This window comes from Oncorhynchus tshawytscha, linkage group LG13 (assembly GCF_018296145.1).
Source record: "Oncorhynchus tshawytscha isolate Ot180627B linkage group LG13, Otsh_v2.0, whole genome shotgun sequence".
Classification (NCBI taxonomy): Eukaryota; Metazoa; Chordata; class Actinopteri; order Salmoniformes; family Salmonidae; genus Oncorhynchus; species Oncorhynchus tshawytscha.
Window position 1 is genome coordinate 15,802,026 of NC_056441.1, and position 21,212 is coordinate 15,823,237.

Genomic DNA, 21,212 nt, shown 5'->3' on the forward strand with positions numbered 1-21,212 from the left:
ACTAGTGCTCCTGTTCACTCACATCCCCATCTCTGACCCTTGTCCTGTGTGTGTGTGTGTGTGTGTGTGTGTGTGTGTGTGTGTGTGTGTGTGTGTGTGTGTGTGTGTGTGTGTGTGTGTGTGTGTGTGTGTGTGTGTGTGTGTGTGTGTGTGTGTGTGTGTGTGTGTGTGCATACGTGTGGTGTGTGTATGTACAGACCCTTGGCGTTGCCTCCTCCCAGGACCGGGCTCTGATCAAGAAGAAGGTGAAGGATCTCAAGGTCCTGATGGAGAAGGCTCGGCGGAACCGGCAAAAACTTGACAAACGGCGAGCGAAGCTTCGCAATAAAGAGCTTGAGCAGCAAAAGAAACAGGCCCACAAACCCAGCAACAAGGGCCAATCCGAAACAGCAGGGGGCGCAGCAGAGTAACCCACGCCTTTAAGACCTACCTCTCCTTGTCTTTCTACCAACCACCGCTACCAAGTAACATCTCCAGGGATAGAAACAGTCAGCAGAAACACGAAGCTGAACACCTAACAGGGCTTGAGTTCAGGCTGTAGTGGTGGAGGCTGTCGAACTACTGTACCACCAAACAGATGATACCAAAATGAGCAGACAGTTGGAAAGTAAAGATGCTGCCCCCCCCACCTGCCTCTCACCTCGTAGTGTTTCCAAACCTCCTGCTCCATTACATTTGATTTATTTTGGTGTAATTTAGATATATTTATTCATTTTAAAAGTCTGAGTATCTTTTTAAAAGTCATATCACATATGTCTGTGTTCCTCCTCTTTCTATGATGTGTTATATAAAACACCTTTAGACATAAATGAAAAAGTAGTGAATGTACATATATGATAATATATTGATAAATATGTCTAATGTGCCATTTTTTATATAGAGAACATGTTTATCCTGTGCAGATAGCTAGATGGATTTATAAAATCTGAATCTCCCCTCATAGCTCTGATGAAGCACATTACATATGGTATAAAAGGCCTGTGTAGTGGATGCTGGTGCAATTACTGAATCTCACCACTAGGGGCCAGACCTGTGTAGTGGATGGTGGTGCAATATCCAGAACTCACCACTAGGGCAGAGGCCTGCTGCTTGAATCCTACCACTGGAGAATGACAACAATACTGGAACTACTCAAGAGGAACTCACATCTATTGAGCAGACAAGTTTCAAGACTTAGTGGAATAAGAACCAAGCCTGTGGGAGGAACAAGAAGTATTCATGTTCTTTACTGGAACTACACTGGAGGTCCCAACACTGGAAGTTCAACTACTGTATGAACTAAACCCTTTACTCTGCATACAGTAAACCTGCCTCTGTATCGTATTAGAGCACTTCACACTATGAATGACTAAAGTCGTAGTGAGTCGACTGATTCCTCTTTGTGTGAAGTGAACATTTCCATGAATTTGTAACATACCAAACCCTGCTCCAAAAACATTATGGTGGGATTTCAAGAGAAGATCCTGAGTTATGCATAATGTCGCTTCTTCAACGTCTTCCTGTAACCTGCTTTCAACCTCTAGTTGATGTTATCTAAATAAGTCATGTAATTCCCAACCGCTGCCTTTTCATAACGCCACCCGCTTTTACCCGAGTGAGACCACATTTAGTTATCCATTATTCTATTTTATTTCTCTAAGCTGGCAAATAAGATGACCATGCCGTCATTCTTTTGTGATTTGATCTTTTCAGATGATTGTCTTTGCGTTGTATGCCCTGGGATAACGCAAAGCCTCTTTGGTTAGAAGTCTTAGAACAGGGCATAGTATTTACCCCACTGACTGGGTTTATTGGTTTGTTTATGTGTTTGTTTATGTGTTTGTTTATTTGTATCCCCATTCGTTTTTCCCCGAAGCAGCAGTTACTCGTTCTGCGGTCCACAAAAACACCCACAAAACATGACAAGTAACAAAATACTGATACACTGATAAACAACAGCAGTCACACACATTTGAAATACAATGACACACAAACAATACAACAACAAAAATAAATCAAACAACAAAACTAAACTGAAACATGAAGAAAGACACAAAATCAAAGGAGAGGGTTGTATTTGTTGTACAGGTTCATTACAGGTTCATCATGACTGGGGCCCTTGGTTTCAGCGCGGTACGTACACGATTACAAACATTGCACTAGATACATGCACGCAATACAGTCCGACCACTTTGGATTTTATATCTCAATGTTTCTTAATAGATACCTTTACCTTTTTGAAATGACATGGACATAGTTGCTGTGATGATGCTGTATGCAATATGTCTTTTGAATATATGTCAGTCATTCTGTTCCATTATCTTACCCAGGAATCGTCATTTGGTCATGTTTACATACAATGTATGGCCATTGAAATGTCTCCATGACGGTGATGCTACTGTTGTTACAACAGAGTAGGGTGAAGTTGCCCTTAAACACTGATCTTGTGTCAGTTTTGCATTTCCTCCACTAATGGTTAAGGTAAGGATTGGAGGAGAAGAAGCTGATCCTAGATCTGTACCCAGGGCAAACTTCACCCCGGAGCCTGATGCAACAGAAACATGTAAGGCAGCTTTGGATACAGTAGTTCCCATCCCTGTTAAAGGGATAGTTCACTCAAAAACAAAACACATCAGCGTCACAGTTTCTGCTCTGTACTGAAAGTGCTCTATCTTGAAAACGTGACTGCTGACACGCACAATTCTGTGGGATTGTGTTAACAGTGGACTAATGAACAAAATGCTAACGGATAGTTTTTCAGTGAACTGTCCCTTTAAAGAGACATAAATATGATAGTACCATGCAATGCCACTTAGATTACACTGGTATTAATGTTTATTTGATATTATTTGTCATTTTTATGCTAAAAACAAAGCATTTTGGCTATTGTTTATAATAACTTATGCAACATTAGAGTATTAACGCATAATTATAATATCGAGAAATTGTATGAATACCCTTTTGCCAAAAAAAAATCTAAAACAAATGTTCATAAAATGTCTTAAAAATGATCATCAAATCGAGGGATTACCGAGGCTTGAAGTTTGTATGTTAACCCGATTTAGGGCTCTATTCAATCCGTGGCGCTGAAGAACCGCTTTATAGTGCGGTTGACAATTAAATGCAATGTTCCCGCAGTCGCAGATACTGCATTCATGGTAAACGCTGCATATGTCAGATCAATCGGAAATTGCCTTAACATCACGCGGATCTTCCGCGATACTTTGGTGATATGGATTGAATCCAGCCATTAAATTGCATAACCTGAGCAACAACAACAAAATCCCCTTCCTCTTTCATTGTGATTGTAGTTGCAGCGTCCTTCCTGTCACGGTACCCCACTGCTACTCTTATAACAGAGCGTCTGGGGTTATGCTACGATGAAACCCTTTTGCAACACTACTTCAACCTATTCCCAACGCTCACCCACCCAGTCTACCATTGGATAGCACTCTATGACTTTTGTATGTACAGTAAAAGCTGAAAGCAATATGTTGTATTAAGAAGCCTTGTTTTCTACTGTGTCAGTACGCTGCCTGTGTACAGTTTATGTGACCTTTGGGGTTGGGGTTGTGGCTGTGGCTGGGGTTGGGGCTGTGGTTGGGGCTGTGGTTGGGGTTGGGGCTGGGGGTTGGGGCTGTGGCTGTGGCTGGGAGAGAGAGATAATCAGGACTGATAGGCTAGCTGTGCTTCTTTTTCCCCTCGCTTTCTTTTTTTCTCATTTTCTTACTCTCCCTCATTTCTATTCTGAAAAGTTGAAAGGGCAACTATCTGTCACACTGAATAACATGGAACCGAGTCACTGGATCAGAGTCACTGGAACAGGGTCACTGGATCAGAGTCACTGGAACAGGGTCACTGGAACAGAGTCACTGGAACAGGGTCACTGGATCAGAGTCACTGGAACAGGGTCACTGGAATCGAGTCACTGGAACAGGGTCACTGGAACTGAGTCACTGGAACCGAGTCACTGGATCAGGGTCACTGGAACAGGGTCACTGGATCAGAGTCACTGGAACAGGGTCACTGGAACAGGGTCACTGAATCAGAGTCACTGGATCAGGGTCACTGGATCAGGGTCACTGGATCAGGGTCACTGGAACAGGGTCACTGGATCAGGGTCACTGGAGTCACTGGAACAGGGTCACTGGATCAGGGTCACTGGAACAGGGTCACTGGATCAGGGTCACTGGATCAGGGTCACTGGAACAGGGTCCCTGGATCAGAGTCACTGGATCAGGGTCACTGGAACAGGGTCACTGGATCAGAGTCACTGGATCAGGGTCACTGGAACAGAGTCACTGGAACAGGGTCACTGGAACAGAGTCACTGGAACAGGGTCACTGGAACAGAGTCGCTGTCATTGTTCCGTTGTTTTCCTTCTCCTTTCTACTGTGTTGGGTCTCATGCAGTCATCACATTTTCTCCAAACCAGTGCTAGAACAGCACTGAGAGCCTGTACAAAAAAACATGTTGAAGGTAAAGCTTTTCTATGTTTTTGTCATGTCCTTCTCTAGCTCTGGTCCAGGGTGTTAGTGCACGTTCAGAGGCAGAGGCAACTCGTTGTTGTTGTCGTCGCGATGGACCAGAGCTAGTCCTTTTCTACCTGTATAAAGAACCCCAGGTACCATGATGATGCCTGTACAGAGTCCCAGTAACATCCTCAATATGAATTGAACTCCTTATTTTAGTGGTGAATCAGGTGACTTTGTCTGGGGCTACAACAACAATGTGTGCTGTTGGGGATAAGGGAGGTCTGGAGCTGGGAACCACTGACCTATATAGGGTGCCATCTTGGATGCACAACGTAGCCTCTATTACTCATGTTAAATAAACCCCTCCAGATGAGTTGAACCTGTCAGACTGAGAGTTTATTCCAAACCCGCCTTGTGTTTCTGTTTTTCTCTCTTAGTATCCTTGTGGTATGAGTTATGAGTGAGTATTTGTTTGCAATACTGCATCCCATGTTTCCAGTTGCATTTATGTGATTAAATGTTGCTCTATGTAATGACTCTAAACTACACAGCCAGCCCAGACACATAGCACCCAACACACCGCAGCATACTCAGATGACATAGAAGGATATGGAACGGATTGTGTGCGTCCATTATGACACCCAATACCCATTCAGTGCATTACTTTTGACCAGGGACCATCGGGCTATGTAGGGAATAGGGTGTCATTTGGGACAGAGTCATTGATTCACAGCCTGTAGGCCAGTGGAGGCTTCTGAGGGGAGGACGGCTCATAATAATGGGGGTAACGGAGCAAATGGAATGGTATCAACCACATGGAAACCATGTATTTGGTTTTGTTGATACCATTTCACCTATTCCTCTCCAGTCATTACCATGAGCCCGTCCTCCCCAATCAAGGTGCCACCAACCTCCTGTGATGTAGGTTAGCTTATATACACTCATATCACACCCTGCAGACAGTGAATCATCAATTCCAGGTACATTTCAGCTTTGCAGAGAGCTTTGCAGAATGCATAGAGTACACTTGTTCACTCTTAACCTTGCTTGGCTCCCCTTGTGTCCACATGGAGCTAAATATAAATGTCTGTTTGTATACTATTATTATCACCTGACCATGTGACTGTGAGCATCCCCCCCCATAATGCTATTCTGTCAGAATGTGCACAATTGAGGATAAACACTGGCCAACCCACGTCTGCCTGGTTCAATCACAACTGAACTGAGTCCCAGGCAATTGCGTCCCAAATGACACCATATTTCCCTTTATAGTGCACTACTTTTGACCATAGCCCTATGGGTAGTCTCTCTAGACATTTTGCTGTTGCCTAGGGCCTGGTTTTCTAGACTACACTGTGGGTGCAATTTTGGGACTGAACCCAACTCCCACCTTCCTATCTATTTATAACCTGCCTAATAACATGACTCTAGAGGGATTGAATTTCATACCCCGCTCTCTTTCAGTCCTTCCCTCTCTTTCACTTCCTCCCTTCCTCTCTCTTTCTAGAATCCTGGTGTGGTGTGTTGTGGACATTGTCACTTCAGTAGGAGACCCCCAGAGAGGGAGGGGATGTCTATGTGTGTCCGTGTAAGCTTAATACTATCCACTATTCATGACATCATCAGAAGGTGCCTCCATGCCTTGGTGAGAGCAGTAGTAACACCAGAAGAAGAGAAGGGACGGTGGGCCATGGAGGAGCTGCTGACCCCCAGACAACAGACTGCTAGGCAGATCAAGGCCCGTTTCCTGGAGGCCCTACAGACCAACAACGTAACGGAGGTCCTGGAGATACTGTACACCACCAACCTGGACATCGACACTGTGCTGGAGGTGGAGGACAAACGCATGATCCTGGCCTCATACAAGCAAGGTAGGGTTGCGGTTGTGCTAGTGAGTTTGGATTCCAGACTAGGGTTGTGCATTGTAGGAGTATGCAGGAACTTAGGTAAAGGCATGGTGGTGATTTCATTCACGCATGGTAAAGATGAATACTGATATCACTTTTGACTGACTAATGTAGGCCTCCATGTGTGGTGGGGGGTTTGATGCAACAGGGATATCATTGCATTGGTTTAACTCTATGCACGCCTGCATTAGAGGATACCTTACTGGTACTGTATGTCTGACAATGCATATACTCAGGGCATTCAAAACAGATTTGTGGCTAGGCTGCATCAGTTTAGATAGGGTGTGGTGGGTTATTTAACTGTCAATGGTGCTTATAATACAGGCGTTGCGGAGTAGTGTAGAATACCCCCACTTGATGGCGCTAGACCTCCATCAGACCCACTTAGAGTACCCTGAGTAGAGTGATGTCCAGGGAGAGTTTCTAGAGTTGGAAAAGGCACAAGATGATTGACTTTCTTGTTATTATTCTCCTCATGCATACCATTATATTCACTCCTGTTTTTTGTGCCACCTTATATAGTAACACTTGGTAAAAGCTCCCGAGTGGAGCAGCGGTCTAAGGCACTGCATCTCAGTGGTAGAGGTGTCACTACAGACACCCTAGTTTGAGTCCAGGCTGTATCACAACTGGCCGTGATTGGGAGTCCCATAGTACGGCGCACAATTGGCCGGTGTAGGCCGTCATTGTAAATAAGAATTTGTTCTTAACTGACTTGCCAAGTTAGAATACAGCAATTACCCCTGCTATTAGGCAAGGTAACCAAATGTGCAAAAGGCATTCAGACACTCTTGGTGGAACATTTTCATTTTAGTAATTTAGGTGACGTTCTTATCCAGATCGACTCACAGTTAGTGCATTCACCTTAAGATTTACTACATGACCAAAAGTATGTAGACACCTGCTCGTTGAACATCTCATTCCAAAATCATGGGCAACAATATGGAGTTGGTCCATTTGCTGCTATAACAGCCTTCGCTTTTCTGGGAAGGCTTTCCACTAGATGTTGGAACAGCTTGCTTCCATTCAACCACAAGAGCATTAGTGAGGTCGGGCACTGGTGTTGGGCGATTAGGCCTGGCTCGCAGTCTGCGTTCCAATTCATCCCAAATGTGTTCCATGGGGTTGAGGTCAGGGCTCTGTGCAGGCCAGTCAAGTTCTTCCACATCGATCTTGACAAACCATTTCCGCATGGACCTCGCTTTGTGCATGGGGGCATTGTCATGCAGAAACGAGAAAGGGCCTTCCCCAAACTGTTGCCACAAAGTGGGAAGCACAGAATTGTCTCGAATGTCGTTGTATGACACAGTGTTAAGCTTTCCCCTCACTGGAAATAAGGGGCCTTGCCCGAAACAGATTCATCTGACAGACTGCCAGATGGTGAAGCATGATTCATCACTCCAGAGAATGCATTTCCAATGGCGGTGAGCTTTACACCACACCAGTTGACGCTTGGCATTGTGCATGGCTGCTTGGCCATGGGAACCCATTTCATGAAGCTCCCGACGAACAGTTATTGTGCTGATGTTGCTTCCAAAGGCAGTTTGGAAATCGGTAGTGAGTGTTGCAACCGAGGACAGATGATTTTGACTCACAACGCGCTTCAGCCCTCTGTGGTCCTGTTCTGTGAGCTTGTGTGGCCTACCACTTCACGGCTGAGCCGTTGTTGCTCCTAGACGTTTCCACTTCACAATAACAGCACTTACAGTTGACCGGGGCAGCTCTAGCAGGGCAGAAATTTGGGAAGGTGGCATCCTATGTCGGTGCCATATTGTAAGTCACTGAGCTCTTCAGTAAGGCCATTCTACTGACAGTGTTTGTCTATGGAGATTGCATGGCGGTGTGCTCAATTTTATACACCTGTCAGCAACTAATTTGAAGGGGTGGCCACATACGTTTGTATATATAGTGTAGCAAGGTGGGACAACCACATATCTCAGTCATAGTAAGTACATTTTTCTCAATAAAGTAGGAAGTCACATACGAGTGTTAGTTCACGAAAGGCAATCTATTTTGGGGGGTGTGAGGGTGCTGTGGGATTATTTAAGATACTCTTTAGTGTTTCAGATGTTTTTGGTAGATGGGTAGGGACTCTGCTGTCCAAGATTCAGGGGGAAGCTGGTTCCACCATTGGTTGCCAGGACAGAGAAGAGCTTGGACTGGGCTGAGTGGGAGTTTCCCTCCCGTAGGTGTGGGAGGACCAAGAGGTGGCAGACCGGAGTACTCTGGTTGGGGTGTAGGGTTTGAGCAAAGCCTGAAGGTAGGGAGGGGCAATTCCTCTTGCTGCTCCGTAGGCAAGTACCATGGTCTTATAGTGGATGTGAGCTTCAACTGAAACTTGGAAAGGGTGAACACCGGCTGGGCTGCGGTATGTTGGATAAGTTGCAGGGGTTTGATGGCACAAGCGGGGAGCCAAGCAAACAGCAAGTTGCAGTAGTCCAGACGGGAGATGAACAGCAAGTTGCAGTAGTCCAGACGGGAGATGACAAGTGCCTGGATTAGGACCTGAACCAATTCTTGTGTGAGGTAGGATCGTACTCTACGGATGTTGTACAGCATGAACCTGCAGGAGCGAGTCACTGCTTTGATGTTTGCAGAGAACGACATGGTGTTGTCCAGGGTCAAGTCAAGGTTATTTGAACTCTGGGAGGGGGACACTGTGGAGTTATAAATTGTGATGGAGAGGTCTTGTAGCGACAGGCCTTCCCCGGGAAGAAGAGCAGCTCCGTCTTGTCGAGGTTGAGCTTGAGGTGGTGGCCCGACATCCAAACTGAGATATCTGCCAGGCACGCAAAAATGTGTGTTACCACCTGGGTGTCAGAAGGGGGAAGGAGAAAAGTAGTTAAGTGTCATCTGCATAGCAATGATAGGAGAGACCATATAGAGAGAGAGGAGAGGGCCTAGAACCAAACCCTGAGGGACAACAGTAGTGAGAGTACGTGATGCAGATCCTCTCCACGTCACCTGGTAGGAGCGGCCTGTCAGGTAGGATGGGATCCAAGAGTGTGCAGACCCTGAGACACCCAGCCCTGAGAGGGTGGAGAGGAGGATCTGATGGTTCATGGTGTCGAAGGCAGCGGATAGATAAAGGAGGATGAGAACAGAGGAAAGAGAGTCAGATTTGGCAGCGTGGAGATCCACCGTAACACAGAGGGGTCGAGTGTTGGTTTCTTGAGGAGTGGAGCGACTTGGGACATTTTGATGTCAGAGGGGATGCAGCCAGTGGTCAGGAATGAATTGATGAGGGAAGTGAGGAGAAGGTCTCCAGACTTGCTCTGGAGAAGGGAGGAGGAGATGGGATTGAGCTGGTAGGCTCACTACTCTCAGGATGCCATTGGGAGAGAGGGGAGATTGAGGCTCAATAATGATGGTAAAACGTTATTATTTGTAATGTTTTTTTCACTACTCTAGGTTTCTGGTTGCCAGACTACAAGCTAGAGTGTTCTTGGGCGATGGCCCTCCACGTCTGTGTAATGTACAACTACCTGGAGACAGCTCTGGTGCTGCTGCAGAAGGGGGCGGCAGTTAACAGGAAGCCCAATGGGAAGACCCCACTTCACGTGGCCTGTACGGTTGCCCACGGCGACTGTGTGGCCCTGTTATTGGGCCACGGGGCGAGGGTCAACAGCCTGTCTCTGAGTGGACACACACCACTACACTACTGTATAACTAAAGAGTCTGTGGACTGTGCCAAGCAACTCATCCTTAATGGTGAGAATGGATGGAGATTAAATAAAAGTGTTCAGTGCAGGTAAAATCATATTATTTTGAGGTTGCCATGTCTTTGAATATGCAAAATCATATCATTAAGTAGGCCTACTGCATTGTCTATCTCCCTGCCTCCTTCCCTCCCTACCTCCAGGCGGCAATGTGAACAAGCCCAGTCAGAGCAAAGACGAGGACACACCTTTACACACGGCAGCCCGCCTGGGAATCCCTGAGCTGGTGGCTCTCTACATCTCCCACGGGGCCCAGGTGGACGCGGTCAACTCCCTCCAGGAGACGCCCCTGATCACTGCAGCCTTCTGGGCCCTGGACATCCGTGAACAGACCTACAGCGAGGACCACCACCTGGTCTGCCGCATTCTGCTGGACCACGGCGCAGGTGAGGTAAAATGGATTGGTGTTCTGGGTCAATCCTAACAGATTTTTTATTTATTTATTTCACCTTTATTTAACCAGGTAGGCCAGTTGAGAACAAGTTCTCATTTACAACTGCGACCTGGCCAAGATAAAGCAAAGCAGTGCAACACAAAAAACAACACAGAGTAACACAATAGAAAAAATCTATATACAGTGTGTGCAAATGAGGTAAGATTAGGGAGGTAAGGCAATAAATAGGCCGTAGTGGCGAAGTAATTACAATTTAGCAATTAAAGACTGGAGTGACAGATGTGCAGAAGATGAATGTGCAAGTAGAGATACTGGGGTGCAATGGAGCAACAAAAAAACAAAACAATATGGGGATGAGGTAGTTGGATGGGCTATTTACAGATGGGCTATGTACAGGTGCAATGATCTGTGAGCTGCTTTGACAGATGATGCTTAAAGTTAGTGAGGGAGATATGAGTCTCCAGCTTCAGTGATTTTTGCAATTTGTTCCAGTCGTTGGCAGCAGAGAACTGGAAGGCAAGGCGGCCAAAGTTGGAATAGGCTTTGGGGGTGACCAGTGAAATATATCTGCTGGAGAGCGTGCTACGGGTGGGTACTGCTATGGTGACCAGTGAGCTGAGATAAGGTGTGGCTTTACCTAGCAAAGACTTATAGATGACCTGGAGCCAGTGGGTTTCGCAAGAAATATGAAGTGAGAGCCAGCCAACGAGAGCATAGAGGTCGCAGTAGTATAGGGTAGTATGGGTAGTATATGGGGCTTTGGTGACAAAAACGGATGGCACTGTGATAGACTACATCCAATTTGCTGAGTAGAGTGTTGGAGGCTATTTTGTAAATGAAATCGCCAAAGTCAAGGATCGGTAGGGTAGTCAGTTTTACGAGGGTATGTTTGGCAGCATAGGTGAAGGAGGCTTTGTTGCGAAATAGGAAGCCGATTCTAGATTTCATTTTGGATTGGAGATGCTTAATGTGAGTCTGGAAGGAGAGTTTACAGTGTAACCAGACACCTAGGTTTTTGTAATTGTTCACATATTCTACGTCAGAACCGTCCAGAGTAGTGATGCTGGACAGGTGGGCAGGTGTGGGCAGCGATCGGTTGAAGAGCATGCATTTAGTTTTACTTGCATTTAAGAGCAGTTGGAGGCCACGGAAGGAGAGTTGTATGGCATTGAAGCTCGTCTGGAGGTTAGTTAACACAGTGTCCACAGAAGGGCCAGAAGTATACAGATGAGGTCTGGGGCCGTACTGTATGTATCAAGCATCTCAAAGTAGGAGTGCTGATCTAGGATCAGGTCCCCCCTGTCCATGTTGTCTTATTGATTGTAATCTTAAAACCCCTTAGAGTCGATGTCCGCGCAGAAATCTAATTACAATATATTTTTTTAAGTGTCCGTTTTTCTAAAGATATCTGTTTTTTGCATTGAATCAATCCACTGTATCCACCATATATGTCGGCCTTCTGCATCTGTGGTGAAAGGTGACAGAGCTAGAGCATCTGTGGTGAAAGGTGACAGAGTTAGAGCATCTGTGGTGAAAGGTGACAGAGTTAGAGCATCTGTGGTGAAAGGTGACAGAGCTAGAGCAGTGTTTGTCATCCCGAAAATCGGTCTTCTCACAGCCGATCTGCCAACGGACAGTTTTGGCAACACACCCCTCTGTGGAAAGGTGAGACTCTCACGGACACGTACGTATGTACATGTCGGTTGCACACAGGCCTCACAAGACTCGTCTCAAGGTCCCCGGTACCAGCTGAAAAAATGTATGGAAGTATATATGGAGTGCCAAAAATAAGGCATAGGACAGATACTTCAGAACAAACTTCCTACAGATGTTTTGGGGGGCTATCTGTTGTTCCATGTAGTGAATCTGTTAGTCAATGCGTTTGTACGGGCTAATAGCAGTAATGCCAAAAATATTTTTACAGCAAATATTTTTTATATGTAATTTTTTTATTCTTCAAGGCGTCTTAAAATTCAAAATCACATAGCTAAATGATCCTTGGTATGACTTTCTTAAAACATTTCCATATAGCTTAGTAGAACCCTACCCCCTCCCACGTCTTAGACAGGGCTTAGACTCTTATGGGTTAACAGCAAAACCGATCCTAAATCAGCACTTCACTCTGAGACGCTTGATACGGCTCCTTATAAGGCTTGGATTTACATCATGGTTCACCTCGTCAGATGCATTATCATCGTCAGGATGCAAAATGACTTTGCCTCACATCATATCTTCTAGGCATTTGTCTGGGTAATTGTGTATGCTAATTACTGGTAGAAAAAAGGAGGAAAATTACATTACTGTTAACCCTTTGTTGGTTCCAGACCCTAACCCTTTGTTGGTTCCAGACCCTAACCCTTTGTTGGTTCCAGACCCTAACCCTTTGTTGGTTCCAGACCCTAGCCCTTTGTTGGTTCCAGACCCTAACCCTTTGTTGGTTCCAGGCCCTAACCCTTAGTTGGTTCCAGACCCTAACCCTTTGTTGGTTCCAGACCCTAACCCTTTGTTGGTTCCAGACCCTAACCCTTTGTTGGTTCCAGACCCTAACCCTTTGTTGGTTCCAGACCCTAACCTGTATGAAGACGACTATAAGACAGCCTTGCACAAGGCCTCCTGGAACTGTGACCACGTGCTGATGCAGATGCTGCTGGAGGCGGGGGCGGACACTACGACCATGGACATCAACGGCTGTGAACCCATCCAGTATGTCCTGAAGGTCACCTCTGTCAGGCCCATGGCCATCCCTGAGCTCTGTTACCAGCTGCTGCTTAATTTTGGAGCTCCACGGGTCTACCCGCCGCAGTTCCACAAGGTAGGGGTAACACTTTGGAGGTCATTAGAGATACCCGCCTGAGTTCTACAAGGTAGGAAAAACACTTTGGTGGTCAGTGGAGATACCCGCCTGAGTTCTACAAAGTAGGGGAAACACTTTGGTGGTCAGTGGAGATACCCGCCTGAGTTCTACAAGGTAGGGAAAACACTTTGGAGGTCATTAGAGATACCCGCCGCAGTTCTACAAGGTAGGGGAAAAAAACTTCGGTGGTCAGTGGAGATACCCGCCTGAGTTCTACAAGGTAGGGGAAACACTTTGGTGGTCAGTGGAGATACCCGCCTGAGTTCTACAAGGTAGGGGAAACACTTTGGTGGTCAGTGGAGATACCCGCCTGAGTTCTACAAGGTAGGGGAAACACTTTGGTGGTCAGTGGAGATACCCGCCTGAGTTCTACAAGGTAGGGGAAACACTTTGGTGGTCAGTGGTTCTACAAGGTAGGGGAAAACACTTTGGTGGTCAGTGGAGATACCTGCCGGAGTTTAGGGAAAAACACTTTGGTTCAGTGGAGATACCCGCCAGAGTTCTACAAGGTAGGGGAAAAACACTTTGGTGGTCAGTGGAGATACCCGCCTGAGTTCTACAAGGTAAGGGAAAACACTTTGGTGGTCAGTGGAGATACCCGCCTGAGTTCTAAAAGGGGAAACACTTTTGGTCAGTGGAGGACTGCCGGAGTTCAATGGTGTAAAGTACGTTTTACTTTAAAGGACTACTTACAACTTTTAACTTTTACTTCACTACATTCCTGAAGAAAATTATGTACTTTTTACTCCATACAATTTGCCTTGACACGCAAAAGTACTCGTTACACTTTGACAGGAAAATGGTCCAATTCACACACTTATCAAGAGAAGATCCCTGGTCATCTACTGCCTCTGATCTGGTGAACTCACTAAACAAACATGCTTTGATTGTAAATGATGTCCCAGTGTTGAACACTGCAAGATTCACACAAAACCACATGTTGGTAAAACAGTTCTAGCCTGTCTATAGGTAACAGAGTTGACATGTTATGCCCAACCCGCTCAGTGTTCCACCACAAAACCACATGTTGGTAAAACAGTTCTAGCCTGTCTATAGGTAACAGAGTTGACATGTTATGCCCAACCCGCTCAGTGTTCCACCACAAAACCACATGTTGGTAAAACAGTTCTAGCCTGTCTATAGGTAACAGAGTTGACATGTTATGCCCAACCCGCTCAGTGTTCCACCACAAAACCACATGTTGGTAAAACAGTTCTAGCCTGTCTATAGGTAACAGAGTTGACATGTTATGCCCAACCCGCTCAGTGTTCCACCACAAAACCACATGTTGGTAAAACAGTTCTAGCCTGTCTATAGGTAACAGAGTTGACATGTTATGCCCAACCCGCTCAGTGTTCCACCACAAAACCACATGTTGGTAAAACAGTTCTAGCCTGTCTATAGGTAACAGAGTTGACATGTTATGCCCAACCCGCTCAGTGTTCCACCACAAAACCACATGTTGGTAAAACAGTTCTAGCCTGTCTATAGGTAACAGAGTTGACATGTTATGCCCAACCCGCTCAGTGTTCCACCACAAAACCACATGTTGGTAAAACAGTTCTAGCCTGTCTATAGGTAACAGAGTTGACATGTTATGCCCAACCCGCTCAGTGTTCCACCACAAAACCACATGTTGGTAAAACAGTTCTAGCCTGTCTATAGGTAACAGAGTTGACATGTTATGCCCAACCCGCTCAGTGTTCCACCACAAAACCACATGTTGGTAAAACAGTTCTAGCCTGTCTATAGGTAACAGAGTTGACATGTTATGCCCAACCCGCTCAGTGTTCCACCACAAAACCACATGTTGGTAAAACAGTTCTAGCCTGTCTATAGGTAACAGAGTTGACATGTTATGCCCAACCCGCTCAGTGTTCCACCACAAAACCACATGTTGGTAAAACAGTTCTAGCCTGTCTATAGGTAACAGAGTTGACATGTTATGCCCAACCCGCTCAGTGTTCCACCACAAAACCACATGTTGGTAAAACAGTTCTAGCCTGTCTATAGGTAACAGAGTTGACATGTTATGCCCAACCCGCTCAGTGTTCCACCACAAAACCACATGTTGGTAAAACAGTTCTAGCCTGTCTATAGGTAACAGAGTTGACATGTTATGCCCAACCCGCTCAGTGTTCCACCACAAAACCACATGTTGGTAAAACAGTTCTAGCCTGTCTATAGGTAACAGAGTTGACATGTTATGCCCAACCCGCTCAGTGTTCCACCACAAAACCACATGTTGGTAAAACAGTTCTAGCCTGTCTATAGGTAACAGAGTTGACATGTTATGCCCAACCCGCTCAGTGTTCCACCACAAAACCACATGTTGGTAAAACAGTTCTAGCCTGTCTATAGGTAACAGAGTTGACATGTTATGCCCAACCCGCTCAGTGTTCCACCACAAAACCACATGTTGGTAAAACAGTTCTAGCCTGTCTATAGGTAACAGAGTTGACATGTTATGCCCAACCCGCTCAGTGTTCCACCACAAAACCACATGTTGGTAAAACAGTTCTAGCCTGTCTATAGGTAACAGAGTTGACATGTTATGCCCAACCCGCTCAGTGTTCCACCACAAAACCACATGTTGGTAAAACAGTTCTAGCCTGTCTATAGGTAACAGAGTTGACATGTTATGCCCAACCCGCTCAGTGTTCCACCACAAAACCACATGTTGGTAAAACAGTTCTAGCCTGTCTATAGGTAACAGAGTTGACATGTTATGCCCAACCCGCTCAGTGTTCCACCACAAAACCACATGTTGGTAAAACAGTTCTAGCCTGTCTATAGGTAACAGAGTTGACATGTTATGCCCAACCCGCTCAGTGTTCCACCACAAAACCACATGTTGGTAAAACAGTTCTAGCCTGTCTATAGGTAACAGAGTTGACATGTTATGCCCAACCCGCTCAGTGTTCCACCACAAAACCACATGTTGGTAAAACAGTTCTAGCCTGTCTATAGGTAACAGAGTTGACATGTTATGCCCAACCCGCTCAGTGTTCCACCACAAAACCACATGTTGGTAAAACAGTTCTAGCCTGTCTATAGGTAACAGAGTTGACATGTTATGCCCAACCCGCTCAGTGTTCCACCACAAAACCACATGTTGGTAAAACAGTTCTAGCCTGTCTATAGGTAACAGAGTTGACATGTTATGCCCAACCCGCTCAGTGTTCCACCACAAAACCACATGTTGGTAAAACAGTTCTAGCCTGTCTATAGGTAACAGAGTTGACATGTTATGCCCAACCCGCTCAGTGTTCCACCACAAAACCACATGTTGGTAAAACAGTTCTAGCCTGTCTATAGGTAACAGAGTTGACATGTTATGCCCAACCCGCTCAGTGTTCCACCACAAAACCACATGTTGGTAAAACAGTTCTAGCCTGTCTATAGGTAACAGAGTTGACATGTTATGCCCAACCCGCTCAGTGTTCCACCACAAAACCACATGTTGGTAAAACAGTTCTAGCCTGTCTATGGGTAACAGAGTTGACATGTTATGCCCAACCCGCTCAGTGTTCCACCACAAAACCACATGTTGGTAAAACAGTTCTAGCCTGTCTATAGGTAACAGAGTTGACATGTTATGCCCAACCCGCTCAGTGTTCCACCACAAAACCACATGTTGGTAAAACAGTTCTAGCCTGTCTATAGGTAACAGAGTTGACATGTTATGCCCAACCCGCTCAGTGTTCCACCACAAAACCACATGTTGGTAAAACAGTTCTAGCCTGTCTATAGGTAACAGAGTTGACATGTTATGCCCAACCCGCTCAGTGTTCCACCACAAAACCACATGTTGGTAAAACAGTTCTAGCCTGTCTATAGGTAACAGAGTTGACATGTTATGCCCAACCCGCTCAGTGTTCCACCACAAAACCACATGTTGGTAAAACAGTTCTAGCCTGTCTATAGGTAACAGAGTTGACATGTTATGCCCAACCCGCTCAGTGTTCCACCACAAAACCACATGTTGGTAAAACAGTTCTAGCCTGTCTATAGGTAACAGAGTTGACATGTTATGCCCAACCCGCTCAGTGTTCCACCACAAAACCACATGTTGGTAAAACAGTTCTAGCCTGTCTATAGGTAACAGAGTTGACATGTTATGCCCAACCCGCTCAGTGTTCCACCACAAAACCACATGTTGGTAAAACAGTTCTAGCCTGTCTATAGGTAACAGAGTTGACATGTTATGCCCAACCCGCTCAGTGTTCCACCACAAAACCACATGTTGGTAAAACAGTTCTAGCCTGTCTATAGGTAACAGAGTTGACATGTTATGCCCAACCCGCTCAGTGTTCCACCACAAAACCACATGTTGGTAAAACAGTTCTAGCCTGTCTATAGGTAACAGAGTTGACATGTTATGCCCAACCCGCTCAGTGTTCCACCACAAAACCACATGTTGGTAAAACAGTTCTAGCCTGTCTATAGGTAACAGAGTTGACATGTTATGCCCAACCCGCTCAGTGTTCCACCACAAAACCACATGTTGGTAAAACAGTTCTAGCCTGTCTATAGGTAACAGAGTTGACATGTTATGCCCAACCCGCTCAGTGTTCCACCACAAAACCACATGTTGGTAAAACAGTTCTAGCCTGTCTATGGGTAACAGAGTTGACATGTTATGCCCAACCCGCTCAGTGTTCCACCACAAAACCACATGTTGGTAAAACAGTTCTAGCCTGTCTATGGGTAACAGAGTTGACATGTTATGCCCAACCCGCTCAGTGTTCCACCACAAAACCACATGTTGGTAAAACAGTTCTAGCCTGTCTATAGGTAACAGAGTTGACATGTTATGCCCAACCCGCTCAGTGTTCCACCACAAAACCACATGTTGGTAAAACAGTTCTAGCCTGTCTATAGGTAACAGAGTTGACATGTTATGCCCAACCCGCTCAGTGTTCCACCACAAAACCACATGTTGGTAAAACAGTTCTAGCCTGTCTATAGGTAACAGAGTTGACATGTTATGCCCAACCCGCTCAGTGTTCCACCACAAAACCACATGTTGGTAAAACAGTTCTAGCCTGTCTATAGGTAACAGAGTTGACATGTTATGCCCAACCCGCTCAGTGTTCCACCACAAAACCACATGTTGGTAAAACAGTTCTAGCCTGTCTATAGGTAACAGAGTTGACATGTTATGCCCAACCCGCTCAGTGTTCCACCACAAAACCACATGTTGGTAAAACAGTTCTAGCCTGTCTATAGGTAACAGAGTTGACATGTTATGCCCAACCCGCTCAGTGTTCCACCACAAAACCACATGTTGGTAAAACAGTTCTAGCCTGTCTATAGGTAACAGAGTTGACATGTTATGCCCAACCCGCTCAGTGTTCCACCACAAAACCACATGTTGGTAAAACAGTTCTAGCCTGTCTATGAGTAACAGAGTTGACATGTTATGCTTAACCCACTCAAGTGTTCCACCACAAAACAACACAAAATGTCCAAAAAGAGTCGAATCAGCTCACCTGCTTATACACTAGGATTTGACTATTAGCTATTCAATGTTTCTTTTAGAAAACTAATTTAAAAAAAGAATAGTTTCACCATAAAATGAAGGACAGACATTTGATGTGATTAGATTAATCACTAATCACATGGAATAAATAATATTCTTTGGAAATAACTATGGCAATGATGGTGAAAACTTGTTGTACAATGTTGGGGTTAAGTGGGTTCAAATCTTCCTAGAAGTCACAGAGGGACATGTAACAAATTTGCCATTTTAGCAATTCTTAATTAATATTAATAATCTGATTTATAGAATGTTCTATGTGGTCTATATTAAAGGCCATGTCATTTCATAAAACAGGCTTTTAAAATTCAATATTGGTGCACAATTCCTACTTAAAATATCAAAGGAATGCAAAAAGGTACTAATTTGGTGGAACGACCCATTTGTCTACCTCTGTAGGTGTTGCAGGCCTGCCATGAGTGTCCCAATGCAGTGGAAGTCATGATGAACTCATATGAGCGCATCAAACCCACCAACAAGTGGAGATCATCCATCCCTGAAGCCTCCTACAAGGTAACCCACAAAAATACAGTGTCAAATCTCATTGTTGGACTTTGAAGTATTCTAAAGTTAAACAAATAGAAATGATGCTGATTTAGTTGCACACTAATCAGGACCAGTCTTAGACACATTTATTATGATATAATCACCCCAAAGGGATCATGCACTGACGTTCATGTATGCGTATCCTCCATATTATAGTGAATTTGAACCCGGGTCCAGTGACTGTCAACCCAACACGTTAGTCGTTACGCCCAGAGATCCGAACCTTTTGACAAGGTGTTGGGTTAAGGTCACTGTGTGTTGGGTTAAGGTCGCTGTGTGTTGGGTTAAGGTCACTGTGTGTTGGGTTAAGGTCACTGTGTGTTGGGTTAAGGTCACTGTGTGTTGGGTTAAGGTCGCTGCAATAGGTTTCTGTTTTGTGTCTCCAGCAACATGAGGAATTCTATGAGTCCATGTTTGCTGTGTGCTCCAACACTCCTCGTTGCCTGATGCACCTGGCCCGGTGTGCTGTCAGGAGGGCTATGGAGCACCGCTGTCACACTGGGGTAGGGACCCTCCCCCTACCTCCCCCCATCCAGAGATACCTGCTACTGGAACCTGAGGGGACCTTCTATTGATGGACTTACTGACTAGGTGTTTGACTGAATGATCTACCTTTAGAGAACAGCTACCCCGAGTGATACAAGAGCCAGTATCTGATGCTATTGGTAGTAGTATATATGGTGGGTAGTTTAGGTTAGTTAGTGCTTAACTAGGTGTACAGGTATACAGCACACTGCCACTTCTACACTCTATCCCTAGGTGGCAGCACCAACCGGGTCAGGTGCTAAGCTCTGCCAGGAAGCCTTGATAAACAGTGGATTGCTCCCAGGCGGGGGCAATAAGTGACTGCAGGTGATTGCAAAGAGGGAGGTTGGCCAGCCAGCGTTTGTGTAAAAACTTGTTGTGGGCCTTTTGTATATTATTTTGTATATCACTAGTTGAACGAATGCCAACCACAAGTATAGAGTTGAGACAGAGATTGACCTGAACTTGGTAAGTTTGCTGTCTCCTCGGGTGTATTCAACACCTGGCCCGCTTAGTCTTTCTTGTTAATGCACACATTTAGATGAATTACAGATCATTTAGCCAAGCCTAGGACACCTAGACACAGAGTGTAATGATAAATGAAGTTTGGCCAGGTGCTTTCCTATCACTATCACTTAGGCCCAGTCATTGAAACAGGAAATAACAACAACAACAAAAAAGACTGTACTAAGAGATGCTGTAGCTGAAAGTGGAACCAAAAGAGATGACGATAGCACTGCCTAGCAGTCGAGGCTAACACTGGGTCAAACACACTGTCTGGATATCCTGATCTTACTGTAGACTCCAGTCTATTGTGATAATGACATGTGAGGACATTGGTCTTCTTTAGCCCGACGTGGTGGATTCATGGATGTCTGTTTGACAGATGGATGAATGGATGTATCAGTCTGACAGCTGAAGCTTCTTTCAGACATTAATACTGGATGTCCTGTTCTATGATGTCACTTGTTGGTGTGACACCAAGGATCCACTGCAGCACTGTCTGACTCCCTCTCCCCCACCCTTCCCTCTCCCCCTCCCTTCCCTCTCCCCCTCCTTTCCCTCCCTCTCCCCCACCCTTCTCCCTCACCCTTCCCTCTCCCCCCCACCCTCTCCCTCACCCTTCCCTCTCCCCCTCCCTTCCCTCTCCCCCACCCTTCCCCCCTCCCTCTCCCCTCCCCCCTCTCCCCCACCCTTCCCTCTCCCCCACCCTTCCCCTCCCTTCCCTCTCCCTCCCTTCCTCTCCCCCTCCCTTCCCTTTCCTCTCCCTC

The 21,212-nt window shown here is 45.6% G+C and overlaps 2 protein-coding genes across 6 annotated transcripts in view; both read left to right on the top strand.

Annotated features, from left to right (window-relative positions):
- LOC112265804 (neurabin-1-like) overlaps positions 1 to 4,827 on the top strand; it is a 130,891-nt gene extending 126,064 nt beyond the window's left edge. For all 5 annotated transcript variants that reach the window (XM_042295228.1, XM_042295227.1, XM_042295230.1 and 2 more), the window contains one exon: positions 198 to 4,827. In XM_042295228.1, the coding sequence (XP_042151162.1) occupies positions 198 to 410 (213 nt within the window). In that variant the 3' untranslated portion in view covers positions 411 to 4,827. The remainder of the gene's footprint in view (positions 1 to 197) is intronic.
- A 980-nt stretch (positions 4,828 to 5,807) lies between these two features.
- Positions 5,808 to 20,987, top strand: asb4 (ankyrin repeat and SOCS box containing 4). Its single transcript, XM_042295236.1, has 6 exons — positions 5,808 to 6,325; positions 9,773 to 10,072; positions 10,224 to 10,466; positions 13,039 to 13,286; positions 19,270 to 19,383; positions 19,803 to 20,987. Exons 1-6 carry the CDS (start codon positions 6,025 to 6,027, stop codon positions 19,989 to 19,991), a joined length of 1,395 nt encoding a protein of 464 aa, XP_042151170.1. The 5' UTR covers positions 5,808 to 6,024; the 3' UTR covers positions 19,992 to 20,987.
- Positions 20,988 to 21,212: the final 225 nt, after the last annotated feature.